The sequence below is a fragment of the Lampris incognitus genome, chromosome 17, assembly GCF_029633865.1.
Source record: "Lampris incognitus isolate fLamInc1 chromosome 17, fLamInc1.hap2, whole genome shotgun sequence".
NCBI classification, from domain to species: domain Eukaryota; kingdom Metazoa; phylum Chordata; class Actinopteri; order Lampriformes; family Lampridae; genus Lampris; species Lampris incognitus.
In genome coordinates, this window is record NC_079227.1 from 15036239 (window position 1) to 15056927 (window position 20689).

Consider the following 20689-nt stretch of genomic DNA (forward strand, 5'->3'; position numbering starts at 1 on the left):
TTTAATTTTGCTTATAAGCTTATAACTATGAAACGGTGTGCATTTCTTCACCCCTGAAATGATTTTCCGAAGTGTGTTTTTTATTCAGCAGCAGCTGTGTGTGAATGACCTGTTTCACTGCAAAACAACCGTCACAAAATTGTTTGCAGGTTTGAGATGCTCGATAGTAATGCAGTGCTCCAGTTGGACCCGGCGGTTCCCGGTGTATTCAACGGGCCTTATCCACTTGGAATCGACCCAGTAAGTTCTGTGTGATTACTAAAACAAGAAGGCCTTATCGAAACCTAAAACCCAGAATAATAAATGCCTTTATCTGACTTCCCTGCAGATCTGGAATATTGCCACCAACAAGCTGACCTTCCTTAACTCGTTCAAGATGAAGATGTCTGTGATCCTGGGAGTCATCCACATGTTGTTTGGAGTGTCTCTCAGTCTCTTCAACCACCTGTAAGTGACCCTTAGAAATACTGTTGGCTAGTAATATCTTAAAACAAACTCAAGAAGAAATTAAAAAATATATAATCCACTCCTATCCTCTGTGTCTAATCTCTATTAAGGGTACCAGTACTAGCTGGCACAGTACAAGAAGTACTTGCCATTAGCTTGTATTGGTTTTCACATGTCTGCCACCATACAGTCAGTGTCAGTGTTCTTTTTTATTCTTTGTTACTTGCAACAGACTGCATAATTTCAATCAAGCCAAGCTTTGTTTTTCTCATTTTTTGTTGCACAGGTACTTCAAGAAGCCACTGAATATCTTCCTGGGCTTCATCCCAGAGATTGTCTTCATGTCCAGTCTGTTTGGCTACCTCATCCTGCTGGTTTTCTACAAGTGGACAGCCTACGACGCCCACTCCTCCAAGGATGCACCCAGCCTGCTCATCCACTTCATCAACATGTGTCTCTTCAACTACAACGACCCCACCAACAAGCCCCTGTACCGGGGACAGGTGCTCCCTCACCCCATCAACCCCTCTGCCTCTCCTGGCTTTCTGCTCCCTCCCCATGCCCCGCCATGGGTGTATCCAAAAGCAGTGGTGTTAAATTACGATGAAATAACCTTAGAGAGCTGCAAGCCAGCTGGGAAAATACCCTCCATCTGCAAACCACGGTGGCTTTTAACTCCTCACAATTCACAATTTTACACATCCTTTTTTTTTTTTTTTTTTTTTTTTTAGAATACAAAGGGCACTCCTAAGTGTTGGAGTGCTTTGCAGACAAATATAGACAAACTAAAAATGTATCAGACACTTTATTGATTCTGAAATGGGGATTGAACCCAGTTGGTCCACCGAAGGACAGTGTCTAACAACTTGTAGGTAGTATAGATGAAAATATCAGGGGAAAAAGGAAACCGGCCCTGTGTATTACTGGGTCACTGGCACATTTTCCCAATTAGTTACTGACATCCGGGACAATATATCACTGCAGTCAGATGAAGAACATTTATCTTTTTAGATTCATATCCCTCATCCGGAAATGCACAACGTAATAACAAAGTAAGAGCACACACTGGACATGTGAAAATGTTTTGCCATTCATCTGATTGGCCTCTTCATTTCTGATGTCATGTATGGAAATGGAGGTGAAGACATCGTTTCACAAGCAGGCGTTACTGTTGGGAGTAACTCCACATTCAAAATGTGTTCCCCCCCCTCTTTTCTCCCCAATTGAATTTGGCCAAAATCCCCACTCTTCTGAGCCGGCCCGGTCGCTGCTCCACCCCTGCTGATCCGGGGAGGGCTGCAGACTACCACATGCCTCCTCCCATACATGTGGAGTCGCAAGCCCCTTCTTTTCATCTGACAGTGAGGAGATTCACCAGGGGGGCATAGCGTGTGGAAGGATCACGCTATTCCCCCCAGTTCCCCCTCCCCATCGAACAGGCGCCCCGACTGACCAGAGGAGGTGCTAGTGCAGTGACCAGGACACATAGCCACATCCGGGTTCCCACCCGCAGACACGGCCAGTTGTGTCTGTAGGGATGCCCGACCGAGCCAGAGGCAACATGGGGATTCGAACCGGCGAGCCCCGTGTTGGTAGGCAATGGAATAGACCACTATGCTACCCGGACGCCCATAAAAGGTGTCTTTTGAATGGACATCCTCATCTACGTTGTAATTCGATAAGGGGGAATGGCTTCCCTATGAAAATAGTCAGATTTCCCAACATGACATCAGAACTGAAGAAGTCAATTAGATAAATCATCAAAGTTTTCAACTGTCCAGTGTGTGTTCTTACACCGTTTTGACATGAAAAGCAGTTATCTAACTCTAAAGTCCATCTTTTGAAAGGAAGATTTGTTTTTTCGCATTGACAATTCAAAACTGTCTCAATGCATGATTTGGGCCTGATCCCGAATCAGCGTAAAGGAAATTAGCGTCTCGTAATGATCACACACACAACGCCAACGCCATGTTAACTTCTCTCTGTTTGAATCTGTAGATGGGGATCCAAGTTTTGTTGGTGCTGATTGCCCTTGCATGTGTTCCCTGTATGCTGATTGTGAAAACTATGGTGCTTCGGCGTCAGCACCTGTGGAAAAAGCACCTGGTATGTCCATCTGACCCTGCCTATGACCTAACTATTCACTTTAAATCTGCATCTTATGTTATGACTTGTGATATAACTGTCTTTTTCTTTCACTTCTACTCTGCCATTCATTTTGGTGTACATTGTATTGTGAAACGTTGTGGTGGACTGTGTTGCCATGAAATGTTGCTTAAAGCATGCCTTGTAAAAGCGATGGAGCAAAACAGTGAATCCAAATTTCAGTAGACTATTTTGGTAGGGAATTCGGGTAAGGCTGGCCATATACCTCACATTTCAAGGGCACCCAAACAGGTATCGATCTACCACTTCTGCTTCGCCTGTATACTCATAGAATTAATTTCCAAAATCCAAGTTCATCATTGAATTTTTCCAAAGTATAGATACTCTTGTATGCAAGAAAGCTTCGCCAGCTGTGAGTTTGTTGGTCTACTTCTCCAAAAAAAAAAAAAGCATCTCAATTTGCATTATATCTTAGGCATCTGCCATTTCATAAAAATGGATGATATGTCAGTGGATGATCGATTTCACAGTTAAACTGTTTCCTTACTGGGTGCCCCCCTGCTTTTCCCCCCTAACTTGGAAACGAAATAGGAACAGCAACAAACAACAACGTATTTCCCAAGGCTTGCTTTAAGCTAGACACAGCTCTTGTGGCTTTTGTATCTAGTCCCAGAAGAGGGAAGAAACCCCAGCAGAGAATCTAGAGCAGTCTTTAGAGCAAACAGGCGTGTCCTCATCATGCACCGGACTCACCCAACAGGGCACGCAGAAATTTGGAGGGGTGCGGGTGGGCAACGGGCCCACGGAGGATGAGGCTGGCATCATGGACCACGACCAGCTCTCCCAGCACTCGGAGGAGGGTGATGAGGTGAGCCTGCGAAAAAAAAAAGACGTCAACCTGTTGAAAGAATCTGGGGAAGCGATTTAACTTGAATTCATTTCCCTTCCATCTTTTTCCTCAATGTTTCCATTTTTGTGAGAAATCCCATTGGTCCGTCCCGTCATCTCATTTGTCAATCTCGAAACCCTTTCTGCCCTTTTCTTGCTGTACCACGCAGTGAAACTTGAAATATGCTGAGCAAGAATAGTACATGCTCCATCGTGTTTCTTCTACAATAAATCTCTAAAGTGTGTCGTAAATTGCATGCCCAAATAAAGGGTTGTGGATCTGATCCTGTTTCAGCTGTCCAGTGTAAAAATGCATAGGGGTGTAAAATAACCTTTAACTATGGCCAGGTCTAATATGGACTCTTTTTGCATTGGAGGACTGCTCTCTTGTGCATTTCTAGATTGGTAAGGGTATAGTTTGATCGGTTTTGAAGCCGTATTAAGAAATCACTACCAATCATCACTTTAGCACAAGCTGCATTTTGTCCGTAAAGCAAAACTCTACGAGTGATCCCTCTTGTAGCCCGGTGACACATCTGCAGCATTGTTGTTAGCAAAATATTTTGTGAAAAAATTCACTAACATGTTAAAATATTTAATAACCTCATCATATGTCATCTGTACTATATTATTCGACATGTTTTAAAGGCAGAGTGATTGGCAAAAACAGGATCTGAAAATACTATTCATTTTCACGGTTGGCTCTGGATGTAGTGGGAGTCAACACCTTATAGGTCTATTAAAGAACATAGAATGGGACAGACATGTAGATGAAGACTTAGGATTTGGTATCTACCCGGAAGGGGTAAGTTTAGTTTTTTCAACTACAGAATGTGTAGTTTAGATTAGATTAGTTCATGTTTTGTCATATATTCAGTTGTGGGAAAGAGGGCTAAAATGTCATCAGACGAGACGAGATGCCCGAGACGAGTTTTTCCAGAGACATTATGGTAGCGTATGAGACACACGTTGGCTCACTTGCCAGAGTAAATTTCGCTGTCTGTAATATCCTGACAGCTTGATCACGGCGGGTGTTGTAAAGCAAACATACCATACAGGTCATGGCCAACAATTCACCCCATTCAGCTGTAGTTATGTTTCGGACCGGACTCACCATCCCCCTTACTACATGTCGGCACAGTCATCAGCATTGTTCACATAGAGAAGGAGCAGAGACTGTTTGACAAACATTACTCCCTCTCTTACAAATACGTTACACCGTATTTAGAATATTTGCTTTCCTTAGCGTTTTTTTTACTGAAATTAAATCGAGCTGAGTCAACAGGTTTAGTGTGTTTCAGCGCATGCAGCGTGGTAACTGCTCGTCATTACATCTGGTATATAACTTTATGTCATTGCATAAAGCTATACGCCATAAAGGAAATACCTGAGACGTTAAACGCAAACAAATTTGACAGCTGAGAACCAATAACAGCCCTGTTTGTGTAGGGGTTTACTGGCGGGTCAAGTCCAAACCATTAGGCGCTGCTGTTTAACCAGCACCGGGTTCGAATACCAAACCCAAGAGATCAGCACGGAGGCTTCAACGATAAAACACAGCCAAGACACATTCTCATTACATCTTACAGATTATATATTACTCAAATCTCCCGTGAAACCATGCTTCTTTCTCTAATCCAGCCATCTTTGAGGAGCCTTATTGTACCTCCTATTTTATTGGATTTGCAGTGGTGATCGCTATAACAGAGAAGCTCTCCAGGGAAAGTGACTTTTTTTTTCTAATAACCTCATTTTTATCGTTCTTCTGTGTAATTCTAAATACCATTGATTTCCTCATTTGGGATGGGAACTGAACACACTAGAGACCGGACATTCCCCTCAGACCACATTTTACTCCTTCACAGCAAGCACACATTAAAGCAAATGCAGCTAACACAGTGTGTCTTGTTTGCATATTTCTTTTTACTATTTAGTTCAAAACTGGACTTGAGGCTTCAAAAAAAAAAAGTCCCCTCATACCTACATGACAGCGGCTTAAACAGAGGCAGCCACGGCCTGTCAGCAGCCCGTAAAAGCCAGGGATCTGTACATTTCTTGCCTTGTTTACCAGCTTTACTCCCACTTGGACCTCTGAAACGCAGACTTTTATCATCATTATTTATTTTACTTTTTTTAATGGGTGTAACTGAGGGATAGGAGCGATGTGGGCATGAATGGGTGTACGGGAAGGGAAAGTGTGAGGAATGGGATGGAATGGATGGAGGAGATAAGCGATGGATTTTCCATTTCAGAAACGTAAACAGAGAGGTGGTTAGCATGAGAACCAGCCTAGTCAGTCCCAACAGCAATGGGTGGAATTTATGAAAATAATCAGTCAGTTTCTCCCCATCCTTCCCCCTCCTCTCTCTCCCTCAGACTCTGTTGTCCTTCATGTCTCTCACATTATAAATCTTCCAGTGTTTATGTTTCGATAGTGTGTTGCGTCAACTGTTATCTTATAAGCCCACGTTATATGACGATCATATCTAGGAAAAAATTTTGGCACTCACGTAAATGCCATTCACCATCAACACAGTGTGAAATGTGATGTTGCATAATGCTGGGAGTTGTACTGTTAGGTGGCTGTATAAGGATACCGGGCTGGATAACATGTCCATTCTCTTAACGGTTTGATTCGTGAAGAACCGAGAAGCAACTAGCCACGCACATGCTCCTTCATGTTTGAACAATTTCTGGTAGGGAAATTCACCCTGAGACACAGAATGCGTGTTGCCATTTTTCGCCCTGTCTAAATAATGGATAAAATACAGAAGCCCTGAAAGGGACGTTGCAGAGAAAATGGACTATGTCTTCAAGAGTGCATTTTGCATTCCCTTTGCAAACTATTTTGCACTCCCTCACAATACCAGCAGGAACTTTGAGGAACCTGATTTGTACTTCTTCATTTTCACACTTTTACCGATTGCATCCTGAAAGCTGTCACTAACCTTTGACCTCCGTTTACTTTCAAGCACTCGGAGGAAGAGCCGGTAAGAGCCTGACTAGGGTTACTCCTCAGCATGTTTGAACACTACCTTCCCTGTCTGTCTGTCAGTGTGTAGGGTATCTACTCTTTCTGAATTTTGGCGTGTGATTGTCCTCCCAATCTACCTGCACCCCCCCCCAGCCCCCCCCCTCAGGACAAGGCATGCACTATTGGTTAATTGTAGAAATGTGTGTGTATGAGTGTGTGTGTGTAAGAGGGACACTTGCCACATAAACTACCAGTCTGAAAGCCGCCACAAGGACGGAGACTCAACACATTTGCAATAACAGACTACTGCATGACGTACTGACCAGACAGTCAGGCTTTCTGTAGTATAGGAAACGTTGGACATAATAACAAAGCAGCCAGATGGCAAATCAAAACTTCTTGTGCACACACTGAACAGAGTGCCGACATGTATAATCATCATTTAATTTGTTAGTTGGTTTTGAGGAAAATTGCTGACAGATAGGAAGAAACAGCAGGGAAAGCACTTGTGATTGATTGTAAATTTGTGTGTGAAAACACAAGAGAAAGAGTGACAGAAGGAGAGAAAGGAGATGGCATGTGATTATATTTGAATGACAGTATGTGTCAGAGAGAGCCTGTGTATGTGTATACAGCCTGTACAGGCCTGTGGCTGGTACACAGCCAGTCCCATTCCTACCACTGACTTGGGATCAGCACCAGATCACAGTTTTAACCATGACTGATATGCAATGATGCGACTCAACATTGAATATCAGTCCCAAACAGTTTTGGGTGCTCAAAACTGAACCTGTTTGTTCAGTCTTTTTCCATCATGCTTGCGACCTCCATCGCCGGACAATATTCACAGTCGAATTTTTTGTAAAATGGCGTGAATTTGTTCAGTAATGAATGACTGGTATTCTGATCTCTCCTGTGAGTCACTTGCCTCCCTTGCATTTTTCCGTGCTGCGTTGGACAGTGTTGTTTTCTCATCATAGCCGCTCACAGACTCAGACCTTTTGAATGGGAACAATGAGCCGCGGTTCCCTGACCTATTGCACAGGTCCAGGGACAAAGGAGAAGCATGGAAAGAGGAAACTCGGCCTATGCCGGGCCAAAGCCAACAAATGCGACATAGAGCCATTGATTCCCAGGTTTCCCTTCCCTTCCTTTCCATACAGGAAAGGCTACCCCTTAATGCCCTGGGCCTGGACAACCAAAACGAGGCCTCTGTCAGGCAGCTGACAGGGGTCAGGTTGTCCTGTTATGATAAGAAGTTTTATTAAGGGAATACAAGAGCTTAATGATAACCGAATTCATCCACGAAGTTTCCATAATGTCAGCCCCGGTGCACTACTTAACGGCCTGTTGGGATTTTAAGAAAAATTTTAAGTACCAGTGAGGATTTTCATCACCGTCGAGCTTGTGAATGCCTCAGTTTTAAAGGCTAACCCTAACCTCCACACTTGAGGCGTTTGGCTTATGTAATGAAAAGAAAATTGCCAAATTTGCAGATAACGTGGCTTTCGCCTTCCTTTTCAGCGAGGTTATGTTGTGCTAACCATTAAGTGTTATTACCTCAAGACTCAGCTGCTACGCTAAAATAACAATTTCCTCTGATGACGGTGACCCCGCCTGTCTGTGTTTTGCACCAGGAAAATCTGATTTTCTGCTGCTGTATTCATTTAATCACGCATCGGAAATCCATGGTGCCCAATTTACATTCACAATTTTACCTCCCATGCACGCAGCTGATGCTTTCCTACAACAGCGACATATAGTGAGTTCAGCAGAATCAGCTTCACTTCCTCGTTCATCACCTTTATAAGCCAAGAACAGTAAGATGGCAACAGGAGAAGCCATCCTGTGGCCCCAAAGTGATAACAGGGAAGTGTAAGGCAATTCAGAAAGCCAGGGTTAGAACCACTGAAAGGTTGGCAGCATGGTGGTCGAGTGGTTAGCGCTGTTGCCTCACAGCAAGAAGGTCCTGGGTTTGAACCCCGGGCTTGTCCAACCTTGGGGGTCATCCCAGGTCGTCCTCTGTGTGGAATTTGCATGTTCTCCCCATGTCTGCGGTGGGTTTTCTCTGGGTGCTCCGGTTTCCCCCACCATCAAAAAGACACGCATGTTAGGGTTAATACTCCTTCCTGTCTGTGCTCCTGACCGAGGCATGGCAAGACGAACTGGAGTTGGTCCCTGGGCGCTGCATGGCGGCTGCCCGCTGCTCCTAGCGACACAGCTAGGATGGGTGAAATGCAGAGCATAACTTACCCACTGGGATTCATAAAGTATATATAAAAAAAAAGTATTAGTTTGCATTAGTATTAGCTGTTAGAAGTTTTTACAAGCATGTCTTGTGCCAGGGATTTTTGTGCTACAGGCATTGGCTGGATAGTTAAAAGAAAGGGGTAATGGTTAAATTCAAAACCGTCGATTTGCAATCCATGGCACCCCGATGTTTGTTCCACTGCATGTGTCAAGCATCTTGTTCCTTCACTTCAGTTTGACTTTGGCGACGTAGCGGTCCATCAAGCCATCCACACCATAGAGTACTGCCTTGGCTGCATCTCCAACACGGCCTCCTACCTGCGCCTCTGGGCCCTCAGCCTGGCCCACGCACGTGAGTCCCACATGCTCACATCTGCAATGCACGCAGGAGGAACACATTAACATGCACGCACACACACCTACAGTACATGTGCACATTAGCAGTTTCGGTTTCTGTAGCACATGTAGTGCATTATTATTTGCACTACATTAGTAATGCACAATTAATAATACACATGTAGCGCATTATTATATATGCTTTTTCACTTCACTGTAGGTCAAAATTTATATATTTCTTCAAGAGGTTAGTGGCAGTTACAGGTTAAAAGGTTTTTCTGAAAAGTAAACCATAAACCTGTACCAGTTTTATGACTTAATTCAGATAGATTTGATTCAGATACACTAAATTGGTACAGCTCTCCAAAACTTGCCAAAGTTGCTTTAAATACTGCAAAACATCATCGTATCATATGAAAGCAGACCAGAGAAATCGCTTCATAAAATTGTTCAAATCCGTTCAGAAAGGTAATATTAAGTTTTTATTAATTGCGTTTTATTCCCCCTATTGATTTATTTAAATATTACATAGATATTCTATATAAATCAAGCCATGTTTATCATGTCTCTTACTCCGTTTGTTGATTTTATTGTCAGGTTTTCCTTTTCAGTTTTATGTGAAGCACTTTGTGACTCTGTTTTTGATAAGTGGTATACAAATAAAGTTTATTTAGTATCATTATTACTATTATAGAAACGGTTAGGCTTTTTTACACACACTTTTACGACACACTGACCCTGTTATTATCTCTGTCTGCCTCTGCAGAGCTGTCAGAAGTGCTGTGGTCCATGGTAATGCACCTGGGCCTGTCCTCCCGCAGCGGGGGCGGGTTCTTTGGCCTGTCAATCATCTTCTCAGCCTTCGCCACCCTCACGGTCTGCATCCTGCTCATCATGGAGGGCCTATCGGCCTTCCTGCACGCCCTCCGTCTGCACTGGTTAGCGGCACTTATACACACACACACACACACACACACACACACACACACACACACACACACAAACACACACGATTGCATAGAAATACTTTTGTATATACACTTTTGTGAGGAATACACAGATGATGCTAAATTGTTTTTCACACAAGTAACACACGTGACCTCAGATAATTCCCAATACCCTGTCCCTCCATCGTCTCCTAGCACCAGCCTCACCCCTACTGATACCGGAGGCTCTGCTTTCTAGCACTAGTGTAAACTACACTGGGCCATAATGACGTCAATCACTATGGAATGTAAGGTCATGAATTTGCAAGTAATGGATTACTTTTTACAGGATTACACTATTCTGTAATCTGCAACTACTCTTACCAATTAAGAAAGGTGAAGTGCGATCAGTTAAAAGCTACTGAAAAACAAATCCCGTACAATATTTGTTGAAAAAACATTGTAGAAAAAAAAAGGAAAGAGGGGAAAAAAAAGGTGATGGACTCTTAGCTTTCTCAAAAACATGCCAGAGGGAAAGAGGATGGTGACCGATCATAAAATACGCTAATCATTTTGCATTTACATTTCGTAGTTAGCACCGGTTGCCAGTTAGGAGGATACGGCTATTCACATGAGTTTGCAATGTGAATCGTGTGGAGGTAGGGGATGACTGACGATGAGGTTTTGGGATCCCGCTGAATGTCTTTACTGTTCGTTGCCCGTTATTAACTGGGTCTGTCTCTCTCCTGACCCGCTTCTTCTCGTTAATTCACGTCTCTTAACACCAAGGTGCAGTCAGTAAACGGGTCATTTTGAAAAGCAGTAGCCCTGCAATCCAGACGAGTCTCATAAGTTAATCATACTTACGGCATGATTTATTACTTACAGACTAATAATATGGCCTCCCTCCGGCTTGGAACGATTTCCGTTGCAACTTTGCATGACGTGAAATGATCTAACAAATCAAACTGACAGGTCACATGACGTAAGCACAGAACGCCACATTCAAGTGTGTGTTGGCCGTTGCCATGTAAATCCTTTCCTGGTGAAAGACTTATTACCTGATAAAGATGCTGGCCAGTAGTGACCAGCATGCACTGTATGCGTGCTTTTGCCTAGTTGCAATCAGCGTTACATAACACAAGAGAGTGATAGGGCATGGCGAGTGCTGTTGGCTCACATAGACAGCATCTTTGGTTCAGTCCCAGCTCGTCTGTGTGCAGTTTGATAGTCCTTCCTCTTTTTCAAGTGGGATTTTTCCAGTTTCCTCCCAAAGCTACAAACGAACCATTCACCTTGCGACCAGATTTTCCTTATTCCCACTGTGCAGAGAAGTGCCCAACGTGCTAACTCATAATTGCGACGTTGAGACAGTTTACAAAACAAAACCCTTGGTTTTTCTCTGTGACATTAAAAGCGTTCACAGAGCTGCTGTCTGCGGCATTCTCCTTTTCCGGGCCATTTCTGTGCCGCGGAGCGTTCCTGTGCCTCCACGGCTGTTTATTTTCTCTAATCCCTCTTGTCTGGTTCAGGGTGTTAAAGGCAGAGTATTACTTCATAGTTCTGAAATGAGCGCACGCAGGGGAATGCCTCGTGTGTTTTTGTTGGACAGAACCGAGGCGTTAATGCTTTATAACTGCTTGGCACGCCACCGACTGGCGTATCTGCTGGTTTAAGTGGAGCCTAACCCTCTCCTCCCGTTAAACGCCAGGTCCCCCGTGTAAACTAGCGAGCAGCTAACAGAGCTAACAGAAACACACGGACCACCTCGCGGAGGAGCACGTAGCTGGCGTATGGGCCGCACTGCTGTGGATTTCCTTAAACGTCGTGTGTTGTGTAACAAGGAGTTGTGTGAGGTTAGAAGAGTAGGTGTGTACATCCCTGTGGTAGGTGGTGCGGAGAAGTTTATTCCATGCAGGTTCTGGTTAAAACAGCATATCCTTGTTGAGTCTACAGAGAAGCGCATCAGTGAGGGATGATGCCAGTTCGATGCCCCCCCCCATGTCATGTACACACACACACACACACACACATGTGGGGGTTCAAGCTAGTTGAGGTTGTTTAGTAAATGAGGCTGTCGCTTAGCAACTGATTCCACGACAAGCCAGGTCGTCTGTCCTCTCCGTCAGTGGTTCTCAGTCTGGGACAGAGTACTGCAGGTTTTCTATCCTGCCAGATAGTTAAAGAGGCCAGAGACACGAAAATGTGTGTGTTGTTTTTTTTTTAAGCGTTAACTGTTATCAGGGTGATGTTTTGAGGTAGCGCACAATAATGATGGGCTGTAACGCCACAAATAAGTCCGTCTGTGGAAATGCCGTTGTTTCAGGCGCTAAATCACTGCTGTCTTTTTCTGGAGATTTAAAGTCATCAGAACGTGAACGTCATTGGATGTTTCACATTGTTTTATGTTAGCACGGCTCTACATGATCAGTTGGGGTTTTTTTTTTGGATTTTCTCCCAATTGTACTTGGCCAATTACCCACGCTTCTGAGCCGTCCTGGTCGCTGCTCCACGCCCTCTGCCGATCTGGGGAGGGCTGCAGCCTCCTCTGATACATGTGGAGTCGCCAGCCGCTTCTTTTCACTGGACAGTGAGGAGAGTTTTGCCAGGGGGACGTAGCGTGTGGGAGGATCACGCTATCCCCCCCCCCCCAAACAGGCACCCTGACTGACCAGAGGAGGTGCTAGTGCAGCAACCAGGACACAAACCCACATCTGGCTTCCCACCCGCAGACACGGCCTGTAGGGACGCCCGACCAAGCCAGAGGTAACACGGGGATTCTAACCGCCGAGCCCCGTGTTGGTAGGCAATGGAATAAACTGCCACGCTACCCGGATGCCACCTACATAATCAGTTTTAAAATTGTCACCAACCCCGGTATAAATACATTTCAAATAAGGCGTGGCCCTATCCACTCTCCATTTTTTTGGACAGTGTGACAGTTTTCATCAAAGCTATATTTTTCCATTTATTTACAGTCTATTTATGATCTAGTTCTTCCTTTTTTTCCAGTTTACCTCATCTGTTTACCTGTTGCAAATCATGTTGTCCCAAAAAAACCCCTGTTTAGATGATGGAATACCTGACACAATACTGCGAACTGAATCAGTCGTCTGTGTGAGTGTTTACGGAGGACTCTGGCGACGGATGTGTTACACCATATCCTGTTGGGGTGGAGGGAAAAATCGGTTCTGTGCAAAACTGCGACATGAAAGCGTGACTGTTTTAATATCGCAGCGTTTTCTGCTGAATCGCAGTGTCGGATCACATTGAACACATGCTGTGGAGAGATCGGATGTAAGGACTTCTGCACCTGGGAATGTTTGAATGTGAATTGTTGGAATGTTTATCCAGGGAAGCTAAACACGTTTTGAGCTTCTGTATAACAATCACACGGCGTTAAAAGTAAATAGATATGTGTGGTACATTTTTTTGAGGGGGGGGGGATTTTTTCCCCCTTTTTCTCTCAATTGTATCTGGCCAATTACCTACCCCAGTCTTCCAAGCCATCCCAGTCGCTGCTCCACCCCCTCTGCGGATCTGGGGAGGTCTGCAGACTACCACATGCCTCCTCCGATACATGTGGAGTCACCAGCCACTTCTTTTCACCTGACAGTGAGGAGTTTCGCAAGGGGGACGTAGCGCGTGGGAGGATCACGCTATTCCCCCCAGTTCCCCCTCCCCCCCCCCGAACAAGCGCCCCGACTGACCAGAAGAGGCACTAGTGCAGCGACCAGGACACATACCCACACCCGGCTTCCCTCCCACAGACACTGCCAATTGTGACTGTAGGGACGCCCAATCAAGCCGGCGGTAACACAGGGATTTGAACCAGTAACCCCCGTGTTGGTAGGCAACGGAATAGACCGCTACACCACTCGGAGGCCAGAAAAAGAATATTTATTGTTAATAATATTTAAAGTAATATCTAGTGATATTTATAAAATTGCAATGTGTTTCCAATCACCACAAAAATATATTGTTGTAATATCAAATCAGGAGTTACCTGCTGATTCTCGAGGCGGTGGAAGTGTTGTGTAGCTCTTGGATGGACCATCCCTCACCCCTCACAGCAGGTCACAGGTTCATCTTACTTGGCAGGCAAGTGCCCATTAACAGCGTGGTGTTAAGTTATCTTGACCACAACACTGAGCGCCTACCTGCTCACACACTGTGATTCACAAGAGAAAAGTGTCAGGTACACTAATTGCCTCAATTTAAAAGACAAACAAGGTACAATACAGAAATATTTGAATTAATGTATAAGGGAATGTGTAGGTTTTAGGACACAAAGGGTGTGTCAACAGCTTTTAGATGATATGGCTGCATTACTAATGGCAAACACTAGTGCATTATTTCACTTTTTAATTATGAGGTAAAAAAAGACTTAGGCGCGTCCACCAATTTCGTCAAGACTCACATCTGTTATGAGTCAAACAAGGATGGCTTGTTGGCCTTCAATAACTACCAAATGAAGGTTAGGGACTACCAGCGGCAGACCGGGGAAGATGCTCTGTTGAGTCCCGCTGTGGAAAACTGGTTGTACTGTGCTGAACTCCCAAGGTGTGAATGTGCATAGCTGTGTGAATGTGAAGGTTGGTGCTGAAAAACGGCACGTCTGCCCTGCAGCCCTTCTGTGGCTAAATAAAGGTTAAAAGGAGTATTGGAGTATTTCTCGCGGAGGTGAGTGAATGGAAAGTAGTCATGTTCAAACTAAACGGCAGTCGCCTGCATACTCATACCTGAAACCTCTGCTGTGGTGTCCACGGTTCACACACACATGCTGATGAGTTGTCTGTAGAGACACGCGTAAACCCATGCACACTTTCTCTCCCTCACTCACTTGCTCGCACGCACACACACGTACACACATGCGCACGCACACATACATCTTAGAGCGTGTCAGCCCCCGGCACTTTTTCCATCTCTGCAGCTGCATGGAGGGGCAGATGAGAGGACCTCTCATTTCTTCCCCCTGCTAAAGGGCTGCCCTCTCACAGCTTTGGCAGGCCAAATATTTACCACGGCTGGGAGACATTCCTGGGCACTCCCCTCGCGTCCCTCATACGCCTGCCTGCTGAGGGGACCGGTGGGAACCGGCAAGCCGCTCTGTATTTTTTCCCCAATAATCAGAATCAGAATTGCTCGATGGGTGTTTTGCATGAAACAAAAAGGACTAAACAAAACATTTTAAAGTAAAATGTCAGAGTTTTGAGAAATTTAGAGAATAATTAAAACAAATCTGAAAACACTCCCAAACAGGAAAACAAGTAAACTGCAGGACTGTCGTCAACACTGTTTACACTAGGAAGAAATGTGTTGACAGGATATGTACAGATCCGGTTATTACTGTCCTAAGTAGATGGTTTAAATACAGTAAATATAGGTATGAATTAGACTACTAGCCACTAAATATAAATTCTATATATACAGACTTGAGTTTATTCTGCAACCACAGGAAGTATTTTCTCTTCTGGGTCTTTTTTGTGCGTCGATGTTGACCTCATTTGATCGCCAGGGACAACACACAAAACATACAAAAACATTCAAAACAGCAAGGGACAACACATTTGGCCGCCATCTTGGTCTCCCCTTATGAATCAAGATGTCAGAGGTTATCAACACTTTCTGCTGCGCCAAGGCTATTTCAAGAACTCTAGACTTGACGTTGCAACTACATTTCTTCGAAGAAAGGAAAGTTCAAGTGTTTCGCTAAATATGTCCACAAGAAGTTTTTACTTTGTTAAAAATTCACTTTGCCAGGCCAGCACAGAAAACCACCATATTATTGCATACCAAAGTCACAAAATCAGTCACATAAGCTTGAGCAAATGATTGATTTTGACTTCAAGTGATGTTTGAGGATAAGCTGCAGTGCAGTAGTAAAGTTTTATTCCCAAATGAGAGTTTGGCCTACTTGGAAAAAAAACGTCTCATGTAAAATAGGGACGTTACGTTTTACAATTGTAGTCATCATCTTAATGACTGTTTAAAGGCTGTGTTTTTGAAATACTGACTGATGAACTTAAGGTGACAATTTCTAAATGGCTTTATTTCACCTGGGATCAAAAGCGATTGTGGAATTTTGAATGATCCTGGTTCTGAAATTGGTGCCACGGTGGCACAGTGGTTAGCGCGGTTGCCTCACAGCAAGAAGGTCCTGGGTTCAAGCCTCAGGGTTGTCCAACCTTGGGGGTCATCCCAGAGTGTCCTCTGTGAAGTTTGCATGTTCTCTCCATGTCTATGTGGGTTCCCACAGTCCAAAGTCATGTAGGTCAGGTGACTCAGCCATACTAAATTGTCCCTAGATGTGTGTGTGTGTGTGTGTGTGTGTGTGTGTGTGTGTGTGTGTGTGTGTGTGTGTGTGTGTGTGTGGACCCTGTGATGGCCTGGCGGCCTGTCCGGGGTGTCTCCCTGCCTGCTGTCCAATGACTGCTGGGATAGGCTCCAGCATCCCTGAGAGCAGGATAAGTGGTTTGGAGGATGAATGACTGGATCTGTTTTTGGTGGTGTCGTTTTGGGGAAGTTTTGGCTGTGTGTTTTTTTTGTGTTGCACTGTTGTGGGCAGGAGGAAACGAAATTTCGTTACCTTGTGTATGCAATTGCATGTAAGAAATGACCACATTTGTGCCTGATTCCTGATGTGAAGTCTTTGAACGATTACTGTGTAGTTGTCCTGCGTGTCACCATATGACCCGGAAGTATGGCTGTTTCTAATTTTATAGGCTGAAACATCGGGGGAGGTCACATGTCAGTGATGACTGACAGATTGTCGTGTCGTCATCCGCTCAGCCATATTTGGTCGCATACCGATCTGAGCAAGTGCAGACTGCCTGACTGTTTCCCCCTGAAATATTCCATACGTTGGTGCTGTGAAATAGCCCCCGCTGAAAAGAAGGGGAGGGAAAAAACACCCCAAAAAAATCGTTAGAAGAGTCCTGATGGTTTGGAAACCACCAAAGCCATGGGGTTTTAGTGTTCTTTTGGACACTGAAACCATCAATCTGATCCTGATGGTTTCACGTTCCGATTTATTAGATATGCCAATACAAACCGTTACAGACCACCAAAAACCGCCCAGCTCCTAATTTAACCATTAAAACCATCATAAAACGCTGTAATGTTTTCCGATGTTTTGCGACAACTGACCTCGATTTCCTGTACTGCTCAAATCGTCGCAGGATTCAGGGCCGCGACGCCTGGACGGTGAATTTCACAAATACTTATTCGTCAGAATAAAAGATGTCTGATAAACCGTGTCGTGTCGCCCTGCTATGTGAGTTTGTTGGTATGAGCAACCAGCTTTCGTTTGAAATTTGTTGCCGCTGATTTCTCCCCTGTTGGTCTTGTCTTTTTCAGGGTGGAGTTCCAGAATAAATTCTACACGGGCCAGGGTTTCAAATTCGTTCCCTTCTCCTTTGAGAGCATCCTGGAAGGCCGATTTGACGAATGAACAACCCTCACTTGCTCCATTTTAATCAACGGGATTACCAAACTCTCTCTCCCCTTCTTTTTGTGTGCATGATAAACATAGCGCTCTGTCTCCTTCTAGTGGCCATGTGGTGTAACGTTCCGTGAGTTAACGCCTCTGTTTTGTTTTTTGTTGGGTTTTTTTTTTCGTTTCGTTTTTTTTTTAAAGAAACAACTTAAAGCTGCTGCGAGAAGTTTTTCCCTGGTTATTTATCGGTCTCAATTCAAATTTAGATATCGATCAACATAATCAAATGAGGCCATCAGCGAGAAGATTAGATATTGCCATATAATGAGTTCAAAATTAGGGCAGGGTGATAGGGGAAAAATCAATTATTATATTTTTGATCGAATACTGCGGTATCGATATTTTGGCGATATTGTAGAGATGACTATTGGTTCTCTCACAAAATATTTACACAATGACATTTATGATAAACACTCATTAGTAATGTGGATATGATGTCCAAACAGGTAAAGACAAATAATATAACAGCTAGAACAGTATAATAAGTCCAAAAAATTGCTACCTTTTACTGTGATGCAGCCTTTAAAACCAGGAAAAGACAACACTTATGTGATATCACGATATTACGATAGCCAAATTCCCACATGATATCTAATCTTATATGAAAATATCGATATATTATCGATATATTGCCCAGCCCTAGTCCATATGCTTGTCCCCGGGTTGGGCTCCCTCTGAAATATGATTTACAGCACACAGATGGGATGCATAATCTTAATTAGATGCATTACTTCATTGCTGTATATCTTGCGAACGCCTGCTTTTTTCCCAAAACACTACTACGCCTCCCACTCCTCCCTTCAAAGCAATTGCACGAGCTATCAAAGGGTGAATGGGGATCTTTGCAACATGTGGCAGTGCTTATGGGAAATGGAAGTCGACCTTCTGAGAAACACAGACACTTTACTCAACAGGGGCGCACAAAATCAACAAAAATCCAGAATTTTCTCGCAGTAGCTTTATACCCATTTTCTGAAAGAAGGAATACTCCATGTCCTCCCAAACTAGGATGCAAAACACAAACAGAAAAAATCCAAACAGTTCAGGTCAAATATCAGCATATAGGACAAAAAAAGAAGATACTAGACTTTGAAAAATGCATCTTTTTACCAGTATTAAACATCGTCTACAGATGGCACACAAATGAAAATACTTAGAAATGACCTGATAAGCATTACACAAATGGTGACACAAACTACCAACAAAGTGGCTGATTAATCAGCCCCACATTTTTTTTCCAGAACATACAATCTCTACATACATGTTGCACCTAATAACAACACATTACTGTCGTTAAGTTGGGTGCACCGGTGAGGCAGCTACTGTAAAGTTTGCCTGGGCTCCAGACAGGCCTATTTTGTCCAGTAATGTCATGGACAAGACTTTGGGCAACAGAGCATTCCTGAATCTCACAGAGACAATTGCTCTTGCCCTCCTTCCTCCTCATCCACCTCCTCACATTCCCAGTTTTTCTTTTTCCGTTGCTCTACCCATTGTCCTAAACCATATGCACTCGCTTACAGTATGACCCTTTCTGCTCTGCTTTCTCACCAAACAATGAGGCTTGTTAGTATTTCCTCCTCGGGGACTGTGTGTGTGTGTTCACCGTGTTGGGATCCCATGGAAACGACAGAATATCTGTAATCCGACCCCCGTGTTACAGTAACGTCTAAAAATGCAGCCACTGTGGAAACCCTTCGTGTTTACTACATTACTGCTGCATGATCAAGGAGGAATTGCTTTGGCAAATTTGCAGTAGTTGACTTGTCAGGAGCGTGCCGAGGTCACCATGATGGCCATACAGCGTGGCTGCAGGAGCAGCAGGGGTCTTACACCACAGCTACCACTGTGTCGTAAGTGTGTTTTAAACATAGTTATATATCTATATATTTATATATTTATCAGATATCAAAACATTGATCCTTTATGACATTGCTGCATCATGTCAGTTTATTCCCAGGTTATCCTATGTGCTGTAGATGTCACTTTTTTTTATTTTTTTATTTTTTTTGGTGGCCCTCCTGTGTTCATGTTTGTGCATGGTTGTTGTGAACTACTTGGAGTATTCGTTCATTGGAATGGCTGTTACACATATAGTGTCAAATTTAAAAAAAATATATCATTAATGTGAAACATTAAGATGGAGAAATCAACATTATAATCATCAAAAGGCAAGATAAAGGAGAACCCTGATGAAATCAGTAATGAGTTAGGAAGTTGTGTCTGGCTCGTCATTGCCTTTGTGGACATAACCGTTATTCTTCTTAGTTGTGGTACCTTTTTCTCTGAGCTAACTATGAATAAGAGGTGCAGCACTTAGGTGTCCTTTTTTAAAATTTAAGAATGGCCTTGGGAATATTGAAGCATATTTGTGTGTACAAATGCAAACTGAGGTACAGATTGAACACACAACTGTTATCCGATGATTAAAAGAAAAAAAAGAAGAAAAAATCATGACTGTGAGCCCCATTTTATCATGTTCCCACAAATTTATGTAGTGTGGTCAGATTTGTTGTGATCCCAATTGTGTGTGTGTGTGCGTGTGCATGAGTGTGTATCTGTGTGTGTGCATATGTGTGGCTAAATGACAGTGAAATTGTGGTTGTTTGGCCATGACTGGCGCCCCCACAGTGTAACTAGTGACCCGTCAGTCAATACGTTCATGTGGAAGTGGTGTTTGTGATCAATAATAAAGTGACGACTGCTGGATTCATTCTGTCCTGTTTCCCTTTCTGTTTTGTTCGTGGTTGCCCTTTAAAGTGACTCAAGTGTGGAGGTAGTTGCATTGTAAGTGCAGCACCACTAAGTCCTCCCTCCTCACAGCTTATCAGCTCAAACGACCTTTGTGACCGGCAGCCAGAAGGCCGGGCATTTACAGTAAGCTGGAGCAAGGATAGCTAGCTTTTCCTGCACAATGTCAGGGCAAATCAAGCAAGAGTTAGTGCCAAGAGTTAAAAGTTAGCTCGGTTATTGTTAAAAGTGGCGAGTGCTGCAGACAGACTGGGCCTAAACACTCTTACTGCATCTCCTCAACTCAAAAGAAAAATCACCCCTGAGATAGCTAATGCCATGCTGCTTTTATAGGTTTACAGCACCCTCTTTTGGAGCTTGTATCACTTACTGGGCATGACATTAATAATAATAATAATAAATCAATCTTATATAGCGTTTTTCTAACACTCAAAGTTGCTTTTCAATAAATGGGGTGAAACAAGACAACAGATAAACATAACACAGACATACAGGGGTGGATGGGAAGGGGGG

General features: G+C 43.7%; 1 protein-coding gene across 1 annotated transcript in view; it reads left to right on the forward strand.

Moving 5' to 3' along the window:
* Nucleotides 1-20124, forward strand: part of LOC130127050 (V-type proton ATPase 116 kDa subunit a 1-like) — a 41047-nt gene extending 20923 nt beyond the window's left edge. Inside the window, exons 14-22 of the mRNA XM_056296596.1 lie at nt 150-240; nt 329-447; nt 734-950; nt 2446-2553; nt 3221-3421; nt 6414-6431; nt 8900-9017; nt 9768-9939; nt 17287-20124. Coding sequence (XP_056152571.1) covers nt 150-240; nt 329-447; nt 734-950; nt 2446-2553; nt 3221-3421; nt 6414-6431; nt 8900-9017; nt 9768-9939; nt 17287-17380 — 1138 coding nt within the window. The 3' untranslated portion in view covers nt 17381-20124. The remainder of the gene's footprint in view (nt 1-149; nt 241-328; nt 448-733; nt 951-2445; nt 2554-3220; nt 3422-6413; nt 6432-8899; nt 9018-9767; nt 9940-17286) is intronic.
* Nucleotides 20125-20689: the final 565 nt, after the last annotated feature.